Consider the following 20,570-nt stretch of genomic DNA (forward strand, 5'->3'; position numbering starts at 1 on the left):
ATTAAGAATAGGAGTTACATATTATTGTAGATGAGCTAGAAAATGCCACAGTTATGTAGGACCAAACTAAGTTTATTAAAAGATGCACCAATCTCATATTGAGGGACAAGTGACCACGAGTTTCCTCAATGGTGCACTTGCATCTTATAGCTGGAATAATGGCGTAATATATTTACAGTATAATTAGAAATTAATAGTAAATACCATAACAAGACGCCATTATTGATTGGTAGATGTCATGAGGGAAATAGATTTTATATTTTAAAAATTTAGTGTCATATATGATCATAAAAATAATAAAATATAATAATAAATAGTAATTGTTATCGATATTTCTAATTTGTGATTATGGCTTTAAATGAGAAGAAAGTCTTGAGTTACTTAAGGTGGTAGAAAATGAAAAAGACCTGGGAGTAATTGTGCAGGCAGATATGAAGTTTTCTGAGCAATGCAGACAGGCTGCCAGGGCAGGTCATGGGGTTTTGTCAATGATATATAGGAATTTTGCTAGCAGGGAGAAGGAGGTGATTGTCCCTCTGTATAAGGCAATGGTCAGACCACGCCTTGAGTACTGCGTACAGGTCTGGAGGCCTCATTTTAGGAAGGATTTAGATTTGCTTGAGCGTGTACAGAGAAGGGCAACAAGATTGGTGAGGGGAATGAAGGGATCCTCTAGCCAAGAGAGGCTTAAGTTCTGCAAATTGCAGTGGCTGGAAACTAGGCACCTGCGCGGTGATCTGATTGAGGTATATAAGGCCTTGAATGGGTTGAGCACACTGAATTCTGATGGGATCTTCCACTTGTTCAGATTACGAACCTAAGGGGGCATAAATTCAAATTAAGGAAGGACAGATGTAGAATAGATGTGCGGAAATTTGCCTTTAGCCAGCGGGTGGTTAATTGCTGGAACAAACTTCCATCTGTCGTTGTGGAAGTTGATAGGTTGAATAAATTTAAGGAGGAACTCTGGACAGGCATTTGGAGGGAATGGTGTGATTTTTTTTTTTTATTTTTTGGCTGATGCTGCATAAGCTCATACATTTGCTTTCTTGCATCACACGGCCACTACTACTACTACTGCTACTACTACTTTGCTGGAAAAGTTTGCGATATTAATTAGTGCCAATGTTATAAACAAGAGGGCGTCATTATCACTTAAAAATGCAATAAGTGTCGCTTGATAAAATAATACAAAAAATACAAAAAATACAAATAACAAACAAAAATACAAAAAATAAAAATGCAAAACTAAAACAAAAAAATAATAAAAATACAAAAAAAATAAAATAAATAAAAATAAAATAAATAAAAATAAAATAAAAAAAACAAAAAAATAAAAATTACAAAAAACAAACATACAAAAATAAAACTAAAAAAAATAAAAATAAATAAATAAAAAGTACAAAAAAAAAATACAAAATATAAAACACAAAAAATTAAAAAAATACAAAAAACAAAAAACACAAAAAATACAAAATATACAAATAACAACAAAAATATAAAAAATAAAAATAAAAAAAATAAAAAAATTATTTTTTTTAAATTAAAATTAAAATACAAAAAAATATTTTTTAAAAAAACAAAAAAAAAATAAATAAAAAGTACAAAAAACAAACATACAAAAAATAAAACAAAAAAAATTAAAAAAATACAAAGGTAAATAAAAAGATTTCAGTCTTCCCTGAACGTTCTGATATTATCTCCAGCCATGCCAATTAAGATAATGAATTAAACTGTTCTTAGTGCTGATAACTGGTGCAGATAAATGGTAATACATAAGTAATCCGTCATCACCACTTGTTACTGCACAGGTCCTTACACATCAAGCACTTTTTTTGCTCTGTCCATCATAATAATCGCCTTCTTTTTTAGTTCGGTTAAAATTTAGTTTTTGAAGGCGCCTTCTTTGATGTTGAGATTACGCCATCAAAATCAAACTCACGTGACGAGTAATCGTGTGCAACAACCGAAATGCACGTGTGATCCACTTAATGCGTATCCTGTTACATTTAAACGTTATTCGCAGCCAATTCACCATTTATTTTCGAAGAAAACAGCCTCGTAACGGATTAAAAATGCACGCCATCACTACGGCAACGACGCATGTGTCCCGCACGCTTTTACCCCGACACTGACGCGACTCAAACCACATGACTACCAGCATTCAGCTATATTGCAGCCGCCAAAGTCGTTCGCGTGACTGTTGGGTGGACCATTTTCATATCTGGTGTTATGTAGACAGACAGTGTAGGAAAAAGTCTCCGGAAAAGAGGTTGCGTTCAAGTAAGTAGGCACGAAGCCTTTCTTGTGGCGTCTAATCTTGGATTATCGCAGTTGGGGAATTTTATATTATTCGTAGCTGTGGAAAACTCCTCGAGAAATAGCTTCCATCTCGTTCTCAAGAAGAATCTTTAGCTTGTCACGTGTTTAGAACTAACCTTGGGAAAATGTTGCCCTCAACAACGCCACCTATCACCGAATAGAACGGTTGCTGCATGTTGTGTACGTGTTGAAAATCATTAATAGGTGCATATTTTTGTACGTGTATGTGTGTGCATTAAGTCCGTTTAGCTCGTGAATTATTCCATTAGAATTGAAGCTTAGGATAAATGAACATTTAACATGGATCCTAGAATGTAAGTAGAAATTCCAATGCTTCATGCTTCTTTCTGTTGGCTAGTGACGTAACAATATAAACGTTGATGTTGTAAACACAGATTCACAACTGCCAACAATCAACTTGTTGGCGGATCTCGAGATCTGATATGGAGCCTGTTTCATTTCTGCCATGCTCTAATGCTGTCATGCTGAACAGAAACACGTGTTTGCTTGTAACAGAAACCAGCAAACAGCTATAGTAAAGTACAGTCAATGGAGGATGCCTGATTGTAAATGGAATTACGGGTTGGTAGCTAAAATCGTTAGTACTGTACGTAGCTGCTCAAGTTATTTAGAGTCTTGGCGAGGCAGAGATGATGGTCACTTTTGCTATTCATTGCGCAATGAATAGCAACACGTGACGTACAAATTCAAGCAGCTCAAGGTTAAACCAACAGTGTGGAGGGGGACATATTTTATCAAGGAACATTTTCGATCGGGGAAGGTTTACTTTGTATCAAAGAAGCGTTGCCAGAGATGATTTAAATATTTTCAAGACACGTGAGTGGGCGTAATTAAAAAGAACGCACTCTTTGTTGACTTTCAACTTTTAATGGCGAACTTTCCAAATTAATAGGACGTTGTAAGTCTGGTTTTAATATTTCTGAAAATTAATTTAAAAGTCTGTCTGTCCAATGCATAAAATATTTTGGTTTACAAAGAAATAAAAACTGCATGTGGAAGTCATGAATGGTTAATGTAGGAATAAATAAATGCTATTTTGTTTCATTAATCGTGTTCGAAACTCATTACTGGAAATGATCACTTAAATTCAGGGTCGGAGTAAGTCTCTTAGAGACCCTGGGTACATCTGTTTCGTAGGAACTTTGGTGGGTGCATTTTTATGAATATATTTTTTTTTTCGTAAGCCTGTTAAGCTTTTGTACGCTCATGTGCACGACCTACTGTGACTGTTGGATAATACAGCCTGGTTAAAAGTCATCGCTTAATTATTGTTTTTATTTCCATCCACGTGACCGTGGGCAGTGATTAGTTGACGCACGTGTTCAGTTCGGTTTGGAAGAGAGGAAATTACAGATGCTAATTCAGAATAACGTGGAAATATACTAAGTGCTGAATCGAAAACCATCAAAGAATATTCAACATCAGTTCAGCAGTGGTAGAGCTGATGTGGAGTAATGAGTCACGCCACACAGTTCAGGTATTATGTGTGATGATATGGACCTATTTTACGTGGTTTGGACTTGATCTGCTGGTTATCATCGATGATAGCATTAAATGCAGCTGTTTATTGTGATATTCTGAACAATCTTGCCTTACTTACATTGTGGAAATTCTTTGTAGAAGGCTCTTAGTTTTTATCAGTCTGACAATGCTCAATGTCACAAAGCACTGTTACAGTACAACACTGGTTTCAGGGGAAATAATGCGGCAAACTTGCCATTTTCAGTCCAGATCTGAGCCTGCCTTTGAGATATTTTGGTATAACAATCGAGAGCCAGAGCAAGTCGTTCTAGTTCAAGCAGTAAACCACTCTGAGCCTTTATGGCAAGATTCCAATCTCTATATACAACAAACTTGAAGATGTCCTCTCATTGATGTCATTAAAGATCATGGAGTTGATATTAATTATTTTTATAACCAAATTTTATTTCCTTTAATGTCCCAATGCATGGTTTTTTTTTGGGGGGGGGGAAGAGTATGTTTACTAGGAACAACCGGATTATCCCCAATATAAATAAGTATATTATTGCGTTTTATCGGGTAACCAAAAAAGGCTATGCTGTTTTTTCAAGGTTAATATTTTGACAAAAATTATGTGGTAGCCATTGTAGGTGACAGTTATCCGCCAATACACTTGGGAAATAGAAGGAACACTGAGTTAGTTGATGCCCAGCAAGCATGAAGTACAGTTCGTAAAATAACGGAAAGTTGAGAAAAGATGGCTGCTTTTTGGTTGTCTTATAGAAGCATTTTAAATTACCTAAGTTTTCTCCCTCCTTTCTAGTGAATTACCCGAGAATAGCATTTATGGAACTGATGGTAGCTATTCTAGAATTTCTGGTTATTTGTACAAAACTAATTTTGTACAAGTTGAACTGGAAAGTGAAAAGTAAAGTCCCATCGTCAGAAAAATTACGGATCATTAAGGGAAAGTGATGAAAAGACAGAACTTTTAGGAATTTAAGCATTAATTACGAATTTAGAAGCTGGGACGATTCACTGTCACACGCAGCCAACCAACAGAAAGGAAACTGGGCATTGCACTGTACATTTTAAAACAAAGGAAACTGGATTGTGAATTTTGAAGCTCATCAAGTTGAGAAAAATCAGAAATATCCTATAAAATAGAAGGATCGCTTGGAAGCGTTTAAGCTAATTTTGATCAAAAGCTTTAGCTATATCTACAGAAATTTCTTGCCCTCACACTTTTTGATTCCATTTTTATGTAGATGAGCCATGATGTCATCGACCAGTATCGAAGAAATCCAAAATGGAGGTTTCAAGGCAGTATGCCAATTGATAGATTTTTCCATTATTTTGGGAAGAGTGGATAAACCCAAAAGGACAATAAATAGAAGGGATGGATTTGTTAGCATTTATAGGAGTCGACTGAATATGTGCAAATTTTTACGAACGAGGAAAACACCAGTGCAATAAGAGAATGAAAATAAAGGGCAACAGAAAACTTGCAGGTAATTGTGGAGCATAGGTTTTAAAGACAAGTGGATATATGCCAAAGGATATGGAGACATCTTGGATTGAGCTTTTTCCAGGACTGTTTCAATGCTTTTCTGTTGGAAAACCAAGGAGCGACACTGAACTGAATGTATTCAGTAGGAGGAGATTTATCAAGATCATCGAGTCAAGAGTTAGAAGAAAAATAAGATGCTAATAAGTTAGTTTTATCTTTATTTGAAAATGTAACCGAACTATGAGAATGTAAAGAGAGTGGAAGTAAGGAAGTTGTGGCCAATAGCTTTGACAAGAGACCAGAAGGCTAGATTATCATGAAAATCACTGTGGGCAGTCGAAAAGAGCAGAAGTGTTTTAAGTTGGCTCCAGCAGATTAACTGAATGGGATTAAGATTGGTCTAGTAGACCAATTTTTTGCTTAAAATTTGTTTAAAGTTACTTTATATGTAATTTTTAAATTTTGTTTCAGTAATTTTGTAAATTTTATTTTAATAATTTTGTGAAATAAATTTCTACAATCCATCTAAATTTTCTAAAGTATTTCTGCTAAGTTACATCTTTTCCGGTAACTTCGGTAGCTTAATTATAACTTCATTAGTGGATAAAGTTTTGGTGACAGTTTAATTTCTGTTATACTATATATTATAAATTAAAATTCTTTCTTACCTTCAAATTTTACCTAAATAATGGTTGTTGCAAGATTCACTTTCAATATATCGTCTGAGGATATCATGACCTTTGCGAAAATGCCTGCAAGCATTTCCGGTGTAAGTCATTAGTTCATTTGTATAGCCTGTGGCATGTATTCTAAGGTTGGTCTAGTGGACGCACCTAGCTCAACTGACGATTCTTTGTAATATATAAAGGCACAGGTTTTAATTTTAGAGAAAGGGGACTATCGCAGTTTAAGGCGCTACATGTGAGCAGTGAATTGGGCGGATTGCAGAGAGAGGGCGAATACATTCGAATTATGGAATACCTTTAAAGCAATAATCACAGAAGCCATGAACACACACATGCCATTAAGAAAATATAACACGAGGAGAAAGCCGAGATGGATGAATACAGAACTGGCCAGTCTAACAGAGCAGAAAAAGGAACCATGGGAAAGTTACAGGGCGAGGAAAAGACTGAAGCCTACAACAGCTACAAGTTCGATTTGTATTAGTATCATAGATAAGATTAGAGAGGAAAGGATGAGTACGATAAAGCTCTGGCTAAGAGAGCAAAGAAGGGGGACAATGAGTTTTTCATGTATGTGACTATAAATTAGAAGAAAAAGAATCAGATCGGATCCTTGTGTACAGAATGTGGGAAAGTCTTAGATAACCAGCTGATGTTGCTGATGAATAATAATTATTTTGCATCGATCTCTACTGACAAAAGACCATTCGTGATTACGACAGACTGTGAAATTAGCGATATTGAATGGATATTCAGAAGATTATTCATTAGAAAAACTTTCAAGCCTAAAGGTAAGTAAGGCTCCATAGAGTTGATGGTACGTACAAGTAATTTTGAGGGAGCCTCAAGAAAGTTCATTGAATCATTGAGATTAATTATGAGGGCATCAACTCGAGAGAGTTCTTTTGCATTGGAGAAGTATTAAGGTATTACCAATGTTGGTTACTGGAACAAGCTGCTTCCGCAGGTCGAGGCTGACAGTTTGAAGAAATTAAAAGGCACATAATTTGTTTTTATATCTATTTTCTTTTTCTTTCTTTTTTTTTTTTTTGGCTGGTGTAGCAAAAGCCTGTGGCTTCCTTGTACTATCTGCCTAATACTAATACTACTTGGACATTGGCAAGTTTTCTACTCTTGGACTTTGCAGAATTGAGTGGGGATTGATGAATAAGTGAATTATAACTGTTGAGAACGTTATTATAGTCAGAAAATTAAACAGTGTATTTTTACGCATGCCAAATTGGCTGGAGTCAATGGCTGTGGAGTTTTGAATAGCAAAAAGTAATCAAATAATAATAATAAAAAAATTAATAAATAAGAATATCAAGCATGCACATACTTCGTAAAAATTTCTTTCATATTATGGACGTGTCTGCTTATTCTTATTCATTATTTTGTACCATTGAAAACTCCAAAACAATATTTTTGCAAATTCCAATAGTCGCAACTCTAACGCTCAGAAATGTTGACGTGTTTATGTGACCTTTGCTTATTTTAGATCGTAGAGTACGTCCGAGAGTTTTATTTTTGCATATACTTTTGAAATACTCTGTATTCTCATAATCGATTTAATTCTAATAAATGTCGAACCACTTTAAGGTATCGTTTAGTAAGAAAATCTTTGATGGTCTCATTATCAGGGTTCTTTATGTATGGAATATTATTATTTATCTCTTGTGTTTGTTTCAAAAAAATGTGCCATTGTTCTCTTGGAAGCATTTTTGCCAATTTTTTAGACTCAGTAACGTAATGGTTTCTCAGAATTATTCGTTGTGATCGTTAAATTCCGTCTGGAAACTCGAGTTTTTTGTGCTATCGTATTGAGCTCTGAAACCTTTTAGTGTAATGAATGTTCTTGGTTCTTAGTAAAATGTCTACTTTTCTGGGCATTTCAATCCCAGTGCTTATTAACTTGTTTAATTTCTAGTTTTGTTGGCGTTGTTGTCATATACAAGCACTTAGCTCAGACTGTTCAAAACTGGAAGCTGACATCTGTATGAAATTTGTATTTTTTTAAATTTTCGTTCAACGTTTAGGTCTATTTTTCACTCATGTAATTCTCCCTGATGTTTCCGTCCAGAGAATGTAGCTGTAATGCATTGTATTTTAAACAGTTACTTGTTTCTAATAATAATAATAATAATTATTATTATTATTATTATTTCGCCTAGAAAAGTAAGCCTCCTCAACAATTCATGCTGAGTTGCAATCTTGTAAAATTACACATACTGAACGTCTTGAAGCGTTGCCTTGTCAGCATGTTTTATTTGTATTGTAGTAATAAATAATATTGCTTTAAGGCATATTTAGGAGTACCGAGAGGTATTTGGGAAAACCTATAACTTGGCGAGAGGCACCACTATTCAATTACTTGCACTATGATACTCCTAATCGGAGACTTCGTAATGAGGAATGTCCTCGCTTTGAACTCCTTTGGTTCAAAATCTCTTTCCACATTCTGTCAAACTCGTTGCTATCTTAATCACTCTCAGAACTAGTCAAATCACACACTAATCTCAAATTTTCCATATTTTAAACTCGACTTTCTTTTCTAATAGCGAAATTGTCATTATTGAGACTTTTATGTTCATAACTCCAGCTGGCTTTCGTAACCATTCTTATTCTTGTCTCGTTGATCTTACAATAGTGTGAAATGTGTACATGTATAAAGTTTTTTTACAAGCACTTTCAGATAACACTGTTTTATTTTTAAAGTTTTCTAATATCAGGAAATTGCATTCATATAAAAGTTAACGAGAAGGCAGTCATAATTTAAGTATTTGGTTGAGAAGTAAAGTTTATATCAAGTTTTCTTATCAACTCGAAATATTATGAGTTATTATCCTTTGCATTACTGTACAATAGAACCTCATAAATCTGGCATCATGGGGACCCAGTACATGGTGGATTTTTGAAAGGTCCTGTTTGTTGAAGGTTATGGCACATAGCCTAAGGTGTAATTTATTATTTTTATTAGATAGTACAGTAGCTTTGCTGTACAGAAAACTTTTCTCTTGTCTAGAAGGAATTGGACGTGTTTTCTTCGACATAACCTTCTTAGTAGCGAAATATATATTTCTCTTGCTTATGCTGTTGGCCACAACGTCTCTGCACCCATACTTTCACCTCTTTTATAACGTGATGGCTCTACTGCATCGTAATCTAATTCCGGAGCTGACCAACCAGCAGTACGTCCAACCGATGTGAGTTGTGTTGATCAAACTATAGCTGACTCTCACTCGATGCTCCAGTTCATCCCACAGGCAATCGAAAACGCTCAAATCGGATATATGGGCCAACACTCCCAGATTTTGTACATTACTATCCATGAACATTTCTCAAACAGCACCGATAGTATGGCATGGGGCATTATCTTGTTGGATTAAACATGGATCTGCACCAAAGGACCGCCACATAGTAGGAAGCATTGAAATGTCCAAAATATTAGGGTAGGCGTCGTAGTTCATGGTTACTCACACAACTGCTGAATGTTCTAGACCACACCATGAGAAACAGCTGCACACCACAACTGCCACCCCCCCCCCCCAAACTATATCGTTGGCATAATACACTCCAACAGCAGAAGTTTTCCAGCTAACGTCAACATCAACCTGCTCATTCGATAGGAATAGGGTATAGCAAGATTCGTCACTCTAAAGTCGATTTCTATTGTTCTATGCATCATGCAAGGCGAAACTACTGATTGCAGTTGGTGATGCTTGGCTTATGAGCCGCCTCTCTCTCTTACGAAAACAGATGCTGTAGAGCTACCTTTGCAGTTTGTTAGTACAGACCTCAAACTGTTACGGTTCATGCCTTGAACTCCTGGTTGTTGTTTTGTGGGGGCGTATGACGAGATTGTCGTACCACCCTCTGGTAACATGAAGTGGCTTTCATAGTCTTCCTGTGAGTAACTGGTGTAGCCTGTCAACAATTGCACGAATCGACAAGCCAGTAATGTGTCATCCGACAATAACTGCCCTCTCTAAATCAATCAGCTTGGTTTCTACGTGTGTTGCACGACAAAAACTAACTTTTTCAGCCCGTACGATATTTCATCCTGCTCTGAGTCAGTCCTTTATCCGGGAAGGTCCGATGAACTCTGAAAATATGGGGGGTTCGAAGACTTTTTGCAGGGTAGTGTATATTAACATCTTTTATTGTCTTCATATTAGTATTATCATATTACCCAGCTCAGTATTGTTCCAGTATACCGTATTATGTCATATCTCATCTAGGCTATTAATGAGCATGCGCAATTGTCAAAATTCTTCCTAGCATCTTGTGTAACTTATTACAAAGCGAACAAAATAAACTTTTAATATGGGAAGCTTTAAGTGTAACCTTTTCTACAAAGTCATCCTTATAAATTGAGGATATTATAACAGTGGGTACACCTTTTGCAACTTAGGGTAGGTATATATTAGAATGGTGTGGTGCATTAGTACTCCCTGCCCTCAATCGGTGTTCTACTTCTGAAGTAAACGGTCTTGGGGTTGACTTCAAATGCGAATAATAAGTCAGCTGGATATAGCACAGTTTATTCTAATTGCGATTTATTTGCTCTTTATTTAAATTGACGGCTGTCACGCAAAGAGGGAGAATTAGTCTGGGTCAAACTCTGCTCCTACGTTAGAGTCCTAACTTTGAACCTGGATACCTTCCAAATTCTTGTTCCGGCTAATGCTTTCTGCTTCGATGTTCAAAATAAAACTTGCTTACAAGCACGTGCCAGACATGTAAATGAATTACACTATTTTGTTGTATGCACGTGAGTGTTGTACTCTCCAGCTGTAACGTCCAATCCGAATCCACTATTCAAAATATATTTTCCTCGAGGTTTTCTCTCTCATCGAGAATACAAAAGCCAGTCATCAATTAATACTAATTTCATTTACTAAATTGTAATGAGTTTTTCAGATTTATGTGTGAATTTAATAGAGGATCGTGGATTGTCCAACCTTAAAGAGTCATTTGGTTGAAAAATATACATTTTTTATCCTGCATGTTCTGCTTTTGACTGCTATACAATTAACTACATTTCTGTCCAGTGGAAGTGCTTCTTGGAGAGTACTCCCTTCGCAATCACCCTGTCGAATATGGAACGAGGCCTATCGATCGACTCCTTTATCGAACAGTTCTATTTATTCTCTTCTAGGCTTAATGCAGTCTAGAACTGTGCACAGTACTAGTTTATTGAGTTCATTGCGATTCATAAAAGCTTATGCACACACCACCCTGTTGTAAGCATTAACCCCCACGCAATCTTATTGAGTTAAAGCGAAATAGAGACAGCTTTGCGTGGGGCAAAGGATTTTAATCACACTGGCCTGAATTGGAATTTGTCTATTATTGTCCTCCAGTAATTCGTGTACGTTGAATTCAATGACCTATTTTTCTCCATCGTGTACAGATTCTTCGCGAAAGTCTTATTCTTGTTTTTAAATAAAATATGTAAACACGATATTGCATCTTTAGTTATTACAAAGTTAGTGACCAATGAATATCGATTTTTCTTTGAACGCGAACAGGTGTTGAGAATGCACAGAATAAGATGGAGTTCATATTCGTGTAGCAAATCCCAATAAAACCGTGTTTGAAGTGCAATATGGCAGAAGGAGGTTTTGTAATCTTTGAGATTTGAAAAATCCTATTCCATAAATTTCAATTTTCAGGCCTGTTGGGGTAATAAAGTTTCTGTGAAGGCAGTATGATGTAACAAATATCCTTCCGCGTTGTTGAACAGACCTTGGGCGACCCCTTTAAAGAAAAATAATAAAATAAATAAAAAATCAGAAGTCTGTGGCTGTCCCGTGGTGCCTTTTTTGTTAAAGCCGAAAAACGTGACCTGTTGGTTAAGCAGAAAAGCAAAAGAGTCGCATACAAAAGAAGTCCCGACCTCAACACACTCATTGTTTTCAGAGGAAACTCTCAGGAGGTGAAGTAATAAGAAAAACTTGTTTTAAATTAATGTACATACAGGTTTTGGTACGTGTCTTATTATTTATTGTACAAGTGAACGGATTATTTCCAGAAGAATATGTAATGTTTTATTATATAAATCAAAAATGAAACAGGGAGAGAACAGTTCGCTTTATTGTGATGCAGTGAACACTTTTAATACTGTATTAAATCAGTCTAGGGAGTGCACGTGGATCCATTTTGCTTGTTTTTCTTTTATGCACTGGCGTTAGGTGATTAGTGCGCTACCGCGTTAAAAGTAAATCCAAAGCACTTGCGCACCAATATGTGAACAGACAATTATGTACTGTTAAAATTAAAAACTAGTTTCACAACTATAGAATATTCTGTACAAGCAGAATCTAAAATTTTCTAATTTGTAACTTTTCTTCCTTCAGCGATTTTCAAAATGGCTGAAGGAAGCAGTGCCTATGCTTATCTTCATGTCTGAGCATGCGTGATACATGTGGATATACGTGGTCAATGATTTGCTTGGGTATACTCGCTCAGTAAATAAAAGTGGTGCGCTATGTATATAAATTATAATATAATAATCTATTATACATTATCAGAACAGTTCTTGAATATACACTCGGTGATCACTGAATTGTGACCACCCATCCGTAATGGACTATTCCGCATCCCTCGCAGTAGAAAACGCCGAAGAATTTCGTACTCGAAAGCAGTTGTAATTTGCATCTGGTCGTGCAAGCCAAAGTAGAAGTTATGGGGCGTAGCAAAGATATTGCAGAGTTCCAAAAGGGCATGATTGTGGGAACTTGTGCGTCGGGCGAGTACAGATCAGAAACGACACGTCTTATCGGTTGCTCACGGCCCACTGTGGTTTAAGGTGTACAAAGAATGGTGTCGAACGGATCAAACCACCACCCGCCGACGGAACTGTAAAGGATTATGCAAGGTGGATGTTTGTAGTCAGCGAAAGGTGCAGCGCGTTGTGTTGGCTCAACGGCAGGTCACTGTGCTATAGTTGACATCGCAATACAATATGGGGAATAGAAGAACAATATCTCAAATTATGATGCGCCACACACTCAGACATATGGGTTCCACAGCAGACGATCCAAGAGACACCCTCTCTTCACCGCTGATCATCATCGATGCTGCGGTTTCAGCAACACGCTGGTTGGACATTGGAAGACTGAAAACGAGTGTGCTAGTCGGATGAGTCTAAATACCTGGAGTAACACGCGGACGGACTCCATGTGCGGCGCGAACAACACGAGTCCATGGACCAATCGTGCATTGTGCCCACTATCCAGGCAGGTGATAAAAGAGTTTCACGTGTTTCTATTACTGTATACTCTATTAAACATTAATTGCATAACTCGTATCGTGTACAACACACACCCAGATGTTGTCTACAGCCCAGTTTCGCTTTGTTTGTTTCGATTAGCAATGTTTTGTTATAACGTCGCTGATCCATTGAGAACTGTATATCCGTTTAACGTCACGACCTTCTTTACCACGTTGGATTTAATCAAGAAGACATCTACGTCTTCTAGCCTATTTACCCCTCATGTGAACTGCATATAACACCAAGAGAGAAAAGTATTACCGAAAAAAGAACATGTATTAAAGGAGCAACGGTATACAGAGTAGGGAGGGACGAGATTATTCGTTCGTTGACTCTGTGCGATGCACGGGGACTATGGCTGGTTTTAATAACTTAATTGACAATTTTCATGTTTTTTTTTTCTTTCTGAGCGATTGCCAGCAGTTTATTTGACTCCTTGACATTGCAATTTAATGATACTTGTAATTATGATTTATGCATTTTTTCCCGGACAATTGCTAGTAGTTCAGTTGGTCCTGTGCCAACTTATGAATAAATGTCTACAAGGCATTAGTCCTTCATAAATGAAGTAATTCACTACTTGCGGAAGCTAATTGAGCCATTCTTTTACTTATCATCATCATAACCGACTCAGTAATGCCTCCAATTTGGCAAGAAATTCAGGCAACTAGGTCTTTTCCTTTTTCCTTCATCCAGTTCAATTCTTTTTCTACCCATGATGGCCGCCAGCAGTCTCTATCAGACAATGAAATATAAAATATTTTATTAATATTAGGGTAAGTTTCTTATAAAAATCATCTTCAATGTACAACGTCAATCACATAACGGATTTATTTATTTATTTACTAACTATAAATGATTATTGAGTTGGGTAAAACTATGGCCCAACTTGGAATTTGGAGAGCGGAATATACAACAGAAAATATTCATATAAAAATAAGGAAACATTTAATTTATAAAACTAAATCCAGATTTCTTTTTCCTGTTTAGGGAGGAACACTAAATTCCTGTCATATAAGAAGCTTTTAAGTGAATTTCAAGAGATGGACAAATTAGCCAGTCTTGAGGTTAAGAATAGCGTTTATCTCTGGAAACCAATTTTTCAACCCACAAACAGATCATTGAATACATGCAGCTTTCAGACAGAATATGAAATCATTGGAGATATGGAAAAGGAAGTCCCTGTACATGTCATAGACCTCTTTGGAAAATTAATAACCGAGTATATTAGATACTTAGTAGAGTGGTTGCAATCGTTGCCAGATTTCCTAGACAATTATCTTGTTCGTCGGGAACTCCTTTGTTTGTCCTAAGAGCAGAGTGACATTTTTTGTGGCTGCTGCTACAGTTCAATTCATAATATAGTAAACAGCAGAGCTCACCTCTGTTCGCAGTGAATTATACTGGTTTTAAGGAGTCTGACAGCAACGTTTTATTAAGGCGTGTGATACGGATCTTGCTACTTGGGCAAACTATGCGTGTTGTCACGATATCCATGGACATGCTGAAACGTTTATTAAAATTGATCTTTCAACCAGACAGAAAACACGTGCTGTAAAAAAAATACACAAATAAAATTTCTCATTTCCTAAGAAACATACTGGTACAACCTCCTACTTAATCCAATATCCATATATTAACTGTTTACAAGAATTAGGTTAGCGTGTTATTGATTTCACAAAACTTTTGTAAGAAAAAAAGAGCTAGCTCGAAAATTGCATTCCTTTATCTTGATGGATTATTCATTGGGATATGTTACTGCCTGTGCCAGAAATATGGAAGGAACCACTTAAAAGCGAGGTGGAGTTCAATACAAGAGTTACTTTTACACCTAACCACAACTTGTTCAATTTTTTTGCTGAAGAAATCAAATTTCTGTTGAGTAAAGGTTCTGTATTGTTGCCCGTTACCTCTATCTGATCACCGAGTAGCCTGCAATTGATATAACTGCAGTCTTTTCGGTGATTAGATGCACAAGCCACGGGTATTGTGCCTTTGACCTCTGTGGGTTCTTTCAGGACTCTTGTATTGTATTACCGTTTCGTTTTTCATGGCTTAATTTTCAGTTGCATTTTATTTTTCCTTTTGAATAATTTTACATGGCTTAATTTTCAGTTGCATTTTATTTTTCCTTTTGAATAATTTTATTTCTTTTATAAAGTGATTGTAAAATCATCCTGAAAGAAGTTTGGAATTGTGATATTAAATTATGGTCTGGGAAAGATTCTGCATAAATAATATTCAAAAAGGAGGCAATTCGAATTATAGAGAATCCGAGTTATTGAGGTTCTATCGTAAATATATGTCCAATTTTGTACCAAGATTGCTTTTAGGGGAAAGTGAGAAAAAACAGTGAGAAATTCCGTCTTTTATTTTTCGAAAAATCTGTTTAAATGTAGAAACAGCGCATGCGTCAGTTCTGCCACTTTCTCGTATATGGTAAAATCATCATCTACAAAATGTATCCAGAAAAGCCAACGAGGAAGAATCTCATAGTATCGCAATTTGTCAATTTGACATGTATTTCACACAAGTATCCAGATGTAAATGTAGCTTAATGCTGTCCTTTCTTTTAACTTTTCAGGATGACAACTTATCCTCAGACTTATCCCCAGAGTCCAGTAGTTCCAGGTGCACCCCCTGGTGGATATCAACCAATAGCGAATAACGAACAACCTCCAACTTTTGGTAAGTCATTTTAATTAAGTTTTAATTAAAAAAGATAAACTTAACTTTCCTGTTTTTTCTGGGATAAGACAAAATGTGCAAATGGAGTCGGGTCATGAACAGGTTACACCCACACACACCCCACCGGAATAAACGTCTTTAAATAAATATATGGGATGCACAAAGAGCCAAAAGATACAAAATTTAATAATCCTGGCCTTATCGCCATGATGTTTTCCTTTCTAAGTAGTCCAGCAAACTCATATCTAAGCTTTTCCAAGTCTAACGTTTCCTTGAATGGAATTTGTTCGTCTATCCATTCAGTTTTTATTTGGCCTTATTCCAGGATGACTTTATATGGAGCTGTTTGGGCAGGGAGCCATTCCAAATATCGGTATGCAAGAATCGTATAATGTGATGAGTAAAACTGGTCATATGTTGTAACCAGTTGTAAGCACATTACCAGTAATGAAGATTATTTATTTAAACTAATTTGCGCTTTTCATTAAGTCAACCAATGATGCTGATATAAAAGAACTAACAGAGACATGACACCATCCACGGATGAAGAATTTTATTATGATACCGTGTTCAGAAGGGACTGGGTGGATAGAAGGAAAGGGAAATTCATGCTTATTATCAAAATATCTCTGCAAGCGATCAGACTGAATCCAGACTCAAGTCAAATTCAGATGGAGGTTGAATATGTGTAGTGCAAGATGACAAGCGGTAAAAAAAAAAAAAAAAAAAAAACTGTCACATTTGGCCACCCAAGAACGAACTCATTTGCCCATGTGTGTTATGTCCATAAATTTCGTATGTCCTCCGGTCGCTTTATTGGTTTTGCTAGACGAAAAACAAAACTTGAGTTTGTAGGGGAGGGGAACCTTGCCGCCCACACCTAAGACTGACTAACTCAGCCACGGAGTGAAAAAAGCCCATAAAAGTTCCTTGCGTCATTGACGGGATTCGAACCCAGGACTTTTCCGAATGGTGTGGGGAGGACGGTTATTGTAACCACTGTGCTAACCGCGCAGAATGACATGCAGTAAATGGAAAATGATTGTTGAGGAATATTACAGGCCAAATGACTGAGGAAGTATGCCACAAATCTCTGTAGGCAACTTAATTGGGCAGCCAGTGTGATTGCCTCATTATGGGCAACTTCAACCTGCTTCTCATAGAATGGAAATCCTGGGAGGGCAATACGACATGGGGAAACAGATTTTTGAACAATCTGGATTTTCGACTCAGTGAAAACAAGTGGGTAGGAAAGCACTTGGTGTCCTGTCAATGACATATGAGACGATCGTAAGTAAAGAAAAGGACGCCATTGTCCCTTTATATAAGAAAACGGGGAGACTGCATTTAGAATGTTGTGTTCAGTTCTGGTAACCAAGTTCAGGAGTGATAGTATTTCTAGAAAGGGTTCTAAGATAGAGGTATATTTAGTCTCAAATATTATTTGAAGATCCTGAAGAGAATCGGTAGAATGAAAGAGGAAGGTATATTTTCACTGGCAGAAGAGAGGACAATAAGAATTTTGAAAACAACAAATTCGGGAGTATTTGTTGGAACAGAGGGCTGGATTTCATAAAGTTTACTCTCGGGCCTCGTGTTGTAGATCATTGGAATAAATTGCCTGCCACATTGGTCGTGACAGAGAGTTTGGTAAAGTTTAAAGCGGAATTGGATAGGCACTTTTTTGTCAACGGGAAAGCATAACTTGTAGAATTTTTTCCTTGTTTTTGGCAGAAGCAGAAAAAGTGCGCTTCCTTGTATTATTTACCAATTATAATACTAATACTAGTAACTTTAAAAATTAGAGTGAAATATTGACATAAATTTCACGACTGAATTAGAAATAAATAATTTTAGTGCTGAACTGTTTTTAGTTTCTTATTAATTTGTTACAATCGTTTTGGAGAAGGTCATTTACATGATCGTCTCAAGTCCGACCGAGTAGAGCGATTGCTTTGGGTATCAAGCTGGAAGGGCGCCGAGAAGGAGAAACTGTTCAGTAATATTTGGCGCCACTTAGCCTAGAGTCGTCACCGAATGCTGTCCTGTAACTTAATCGATTCCCTGCAAGCCAGAATTATTCCTCTTTGGGACTTTCCTCCAGTCGCTTGTCTCCTCCCCCTTATCGAGTTTTCTGAATCTAACCACTTCCGTTCATGAGCAAAGGATGTGGTTAGGTTGAGATCTCAAAGCTCTGGATAAAATCTTCATAAGCTAGTTTTACTTTAGGATTGTAAAGCGAAAGTTACGTAAAATGTCTTCGGCACTAAATTTTCATTACGAAATCCAAAGATCCTTTTATCTGAAATTGAAAAAAAATAGGTGTTGGTGTGGCAAAAAAAAATTAAATATTTTTGTCCCAGATAAATGGAAACTAAAGAAGTGAAGTATTCATTTGTGAGGAAGTCTTCAGAGAATCGTGAACTATTACTTGGAAATTGCCGTAAAGTGAATATTTATACATTTCAGATCTGGACCAGTCTAACATCTTATTAGCTTTAATATTTCCCCATTTAAGATATTTCTGAAGACAGGCTAGGAGAAAGAATGATTATTTAGTAGCAGCCCAAATGACTGAACCATACAGCTTGACAGGATGCAAGTGAATTTTTATGTACTTCAGTATTATGTTTGGATTAGAAGTGCAAATTAAATTTTGCTTTAGACTCCAAGCCAAAGTATTTAATGACTTCTGAAGGTGAGTTTTAAAAGTGAGTTTGGAAGCAAAATATATACTGTGTAACGGAACCTTTTGAATTAGACAGTTCACAATTACAGGAATAAACTGAAGAGGAATGGATTTCGTAGTTATTGTAAGATGAACAGACACTTGAGGATTAAGAGTATGACTGAGAGAAAGAAGGAAGCTACAGAAGGAAGGCAGCTAAACGCTGGTTTATAAATATGTTATTACTTCCACAGAATACGAGAAAAACAACATCTTCAAATCATCAGTGTAGGAAATTTTTGGGAGGTTTTTCTGTATACGTGGAGGGAGATTAAAGAAGGGAAAAGCAGGGTGGACAATACACTGAGTGATCACTGAATTATGACCACCTACCTAATACTTCGTAGGTCCTCCTTTTGCCCTCAGTACAGCAGCTATCCGGCATGGCATTGATTCAACAACATGTCGGAAGCGTTCGGGAGGTATAGCCAATCAAACTGTGTGTAATGCATTAGCATTAGCATTAGTAGAGGCATTTGATGCAAGAAAGCAAGCTTATGCAGCATCAGCCAAAAAAAAAAAAAATAAATAAAATAAAATAAAATAAATAAATAAAAAATAACCACTTCCACTTCACCCCTCTGTTCGTTCGAAATACCTGTCCAGCTGAGCCTTAAACTTATTTAGGCTATCAACTTCCACGACAAGGGATGGAAGTCTATTCCACCAACCAACCAACCGCTGGCTAAAGGTAAATTTCCTCACGTCTATCCTAAATCTGTCTTTTCTCAATTTGAATTTATGCCCTCTCAGGTGATTATTCTGAGCAAGAGGAAGAATCCCATCAGCATTGAGCATGCTAAACCATTCAAGGCTTTATACACCTCTATCAGATCACCTCGCCGGTGCCTAGTCCCAAGACACTGTAATTTGCAAAACCTTTCTTCGTAAGAGAAACCCTTTGTTCCATTCACTAATCTTGTTGCCCTTCTCTGTACTCGTTCCAGCAGCTCTACATCCTTCTTGAAATGAGGCCTCCAGACCTGTATACAGTACTCTAGGTGTGGCCTGACCATTGCCTTATACAAGGGAATAATCACCTCCTTATCCCTGCTAGAAAAATTCCTGTATATCATTGACAATACTCCATGAGCTACTCTTGCAGCCCGTCTGCACTGCTCAGAAAACTTCATATCTGCCTGCACAACCACCCCAAGGTCCCTTTCATTCTCTACCACTGTCAGTGTAGTACCACAGAGTTGATAAGTTACTCTGGGGTTGCTGTTTCCCATATGTAGTACAGTAATACCCTGACTTACGCGGACTCGGAGTTACGCGGTTCTTGATTTTTTCGTTTGGCAACACTGCCGCCCACTATCTTCAAGGTCGTTTCTCATATGTTATCAATATATGGTGAGACGGCGGAGAGTGAGAGCGAAAGATGAACAAAATTCAACTTTGCTGCCGCATGAACTGCACACATATACAAGAATTTGTATTCCAACTGTCATATTTATATGTGTGCGTTCGAATTCGTGCTCAACGTTTGTCGGAAATTACATCGATTTCACGAGAGAAATGGATCGCGTCGGTCGAGCCGTATACAGTCAGTCCTCGTTTATGTTTTTATATTAGTGAAGGGGAAACACATTTCACCATAATACAGTACTTTACATTTGTCAATGTTAAACTTCATTTGCCACCTCTCAGCCCATCTGCTCAACCTTTCCTGATCCTGTTGCAGTAGCATAGTGTCAGTAGTGTCCTTGACAACCCTGCCAACCTTTGTATCGTCTGCAAACTTGGACATTAAGCTTGATATACCATCATCAATATCATTTATAAATACAGAAAACAATAATGGACCCAATACTGAACCCTAAGGGACTCCACTAATAACATTAGTCCACGATGAGCAGTGTCCATTGATTACCACTC

The 20,570-nt window shown here is 36.8% G+C and overlaps 1 protein-coding gene across 2 annotated transcripts in view; it reads left to right on the forward strand.

Annotated features, from left to right (window-relative positions):
• Positions 1-2,153: 2,153 nt before the first annotated feature.
• LOC150078169 (protein SSUH2 homolog) overlaps positions 2,154-20,570 on the forward strand; it is a 46,583-nt gene continuing 28,166 nt past the window's right edge. Inside the window, exons 1-2 of one of the 2 annotated variants that reach the window (XM_090385456.1) lie at positions 2,154-2,283; positions 15,861-15,964. In XM_090385456.1, coding sequence (XP_090241582.1) covers positions 15,862-15,964 — 103 coding nt within the window. In that variant the 5' untranslated portion in view covers positions 2,154-2,283; position 15,861. Of the gene's footprint in view, positions 2,284-2,513; positions 2,637-15,860; positions 15,965-20,570 lie in introns of those variants that run through there. The other variant, XM_090385455.1, reaches the window with a different exon arrangement.

Source organism: Mastigoproctus giganteus, chromosome 11, assembly GCF_048544385.1.
Source record: "Mastigoproctus giganteus isolate SK-2022 chromosome 11, ASM4854438v1, whole genome shotgun sequence".
In the NCBI taxonomy this organism is placed as follows: domain Eukaryota; kingdom Metazoa; phylum Arthropoda; class Arachnida; order Uropygi; family Thelyphonidae; genus Mastigoproctus; species Mastigoproctus giganteus.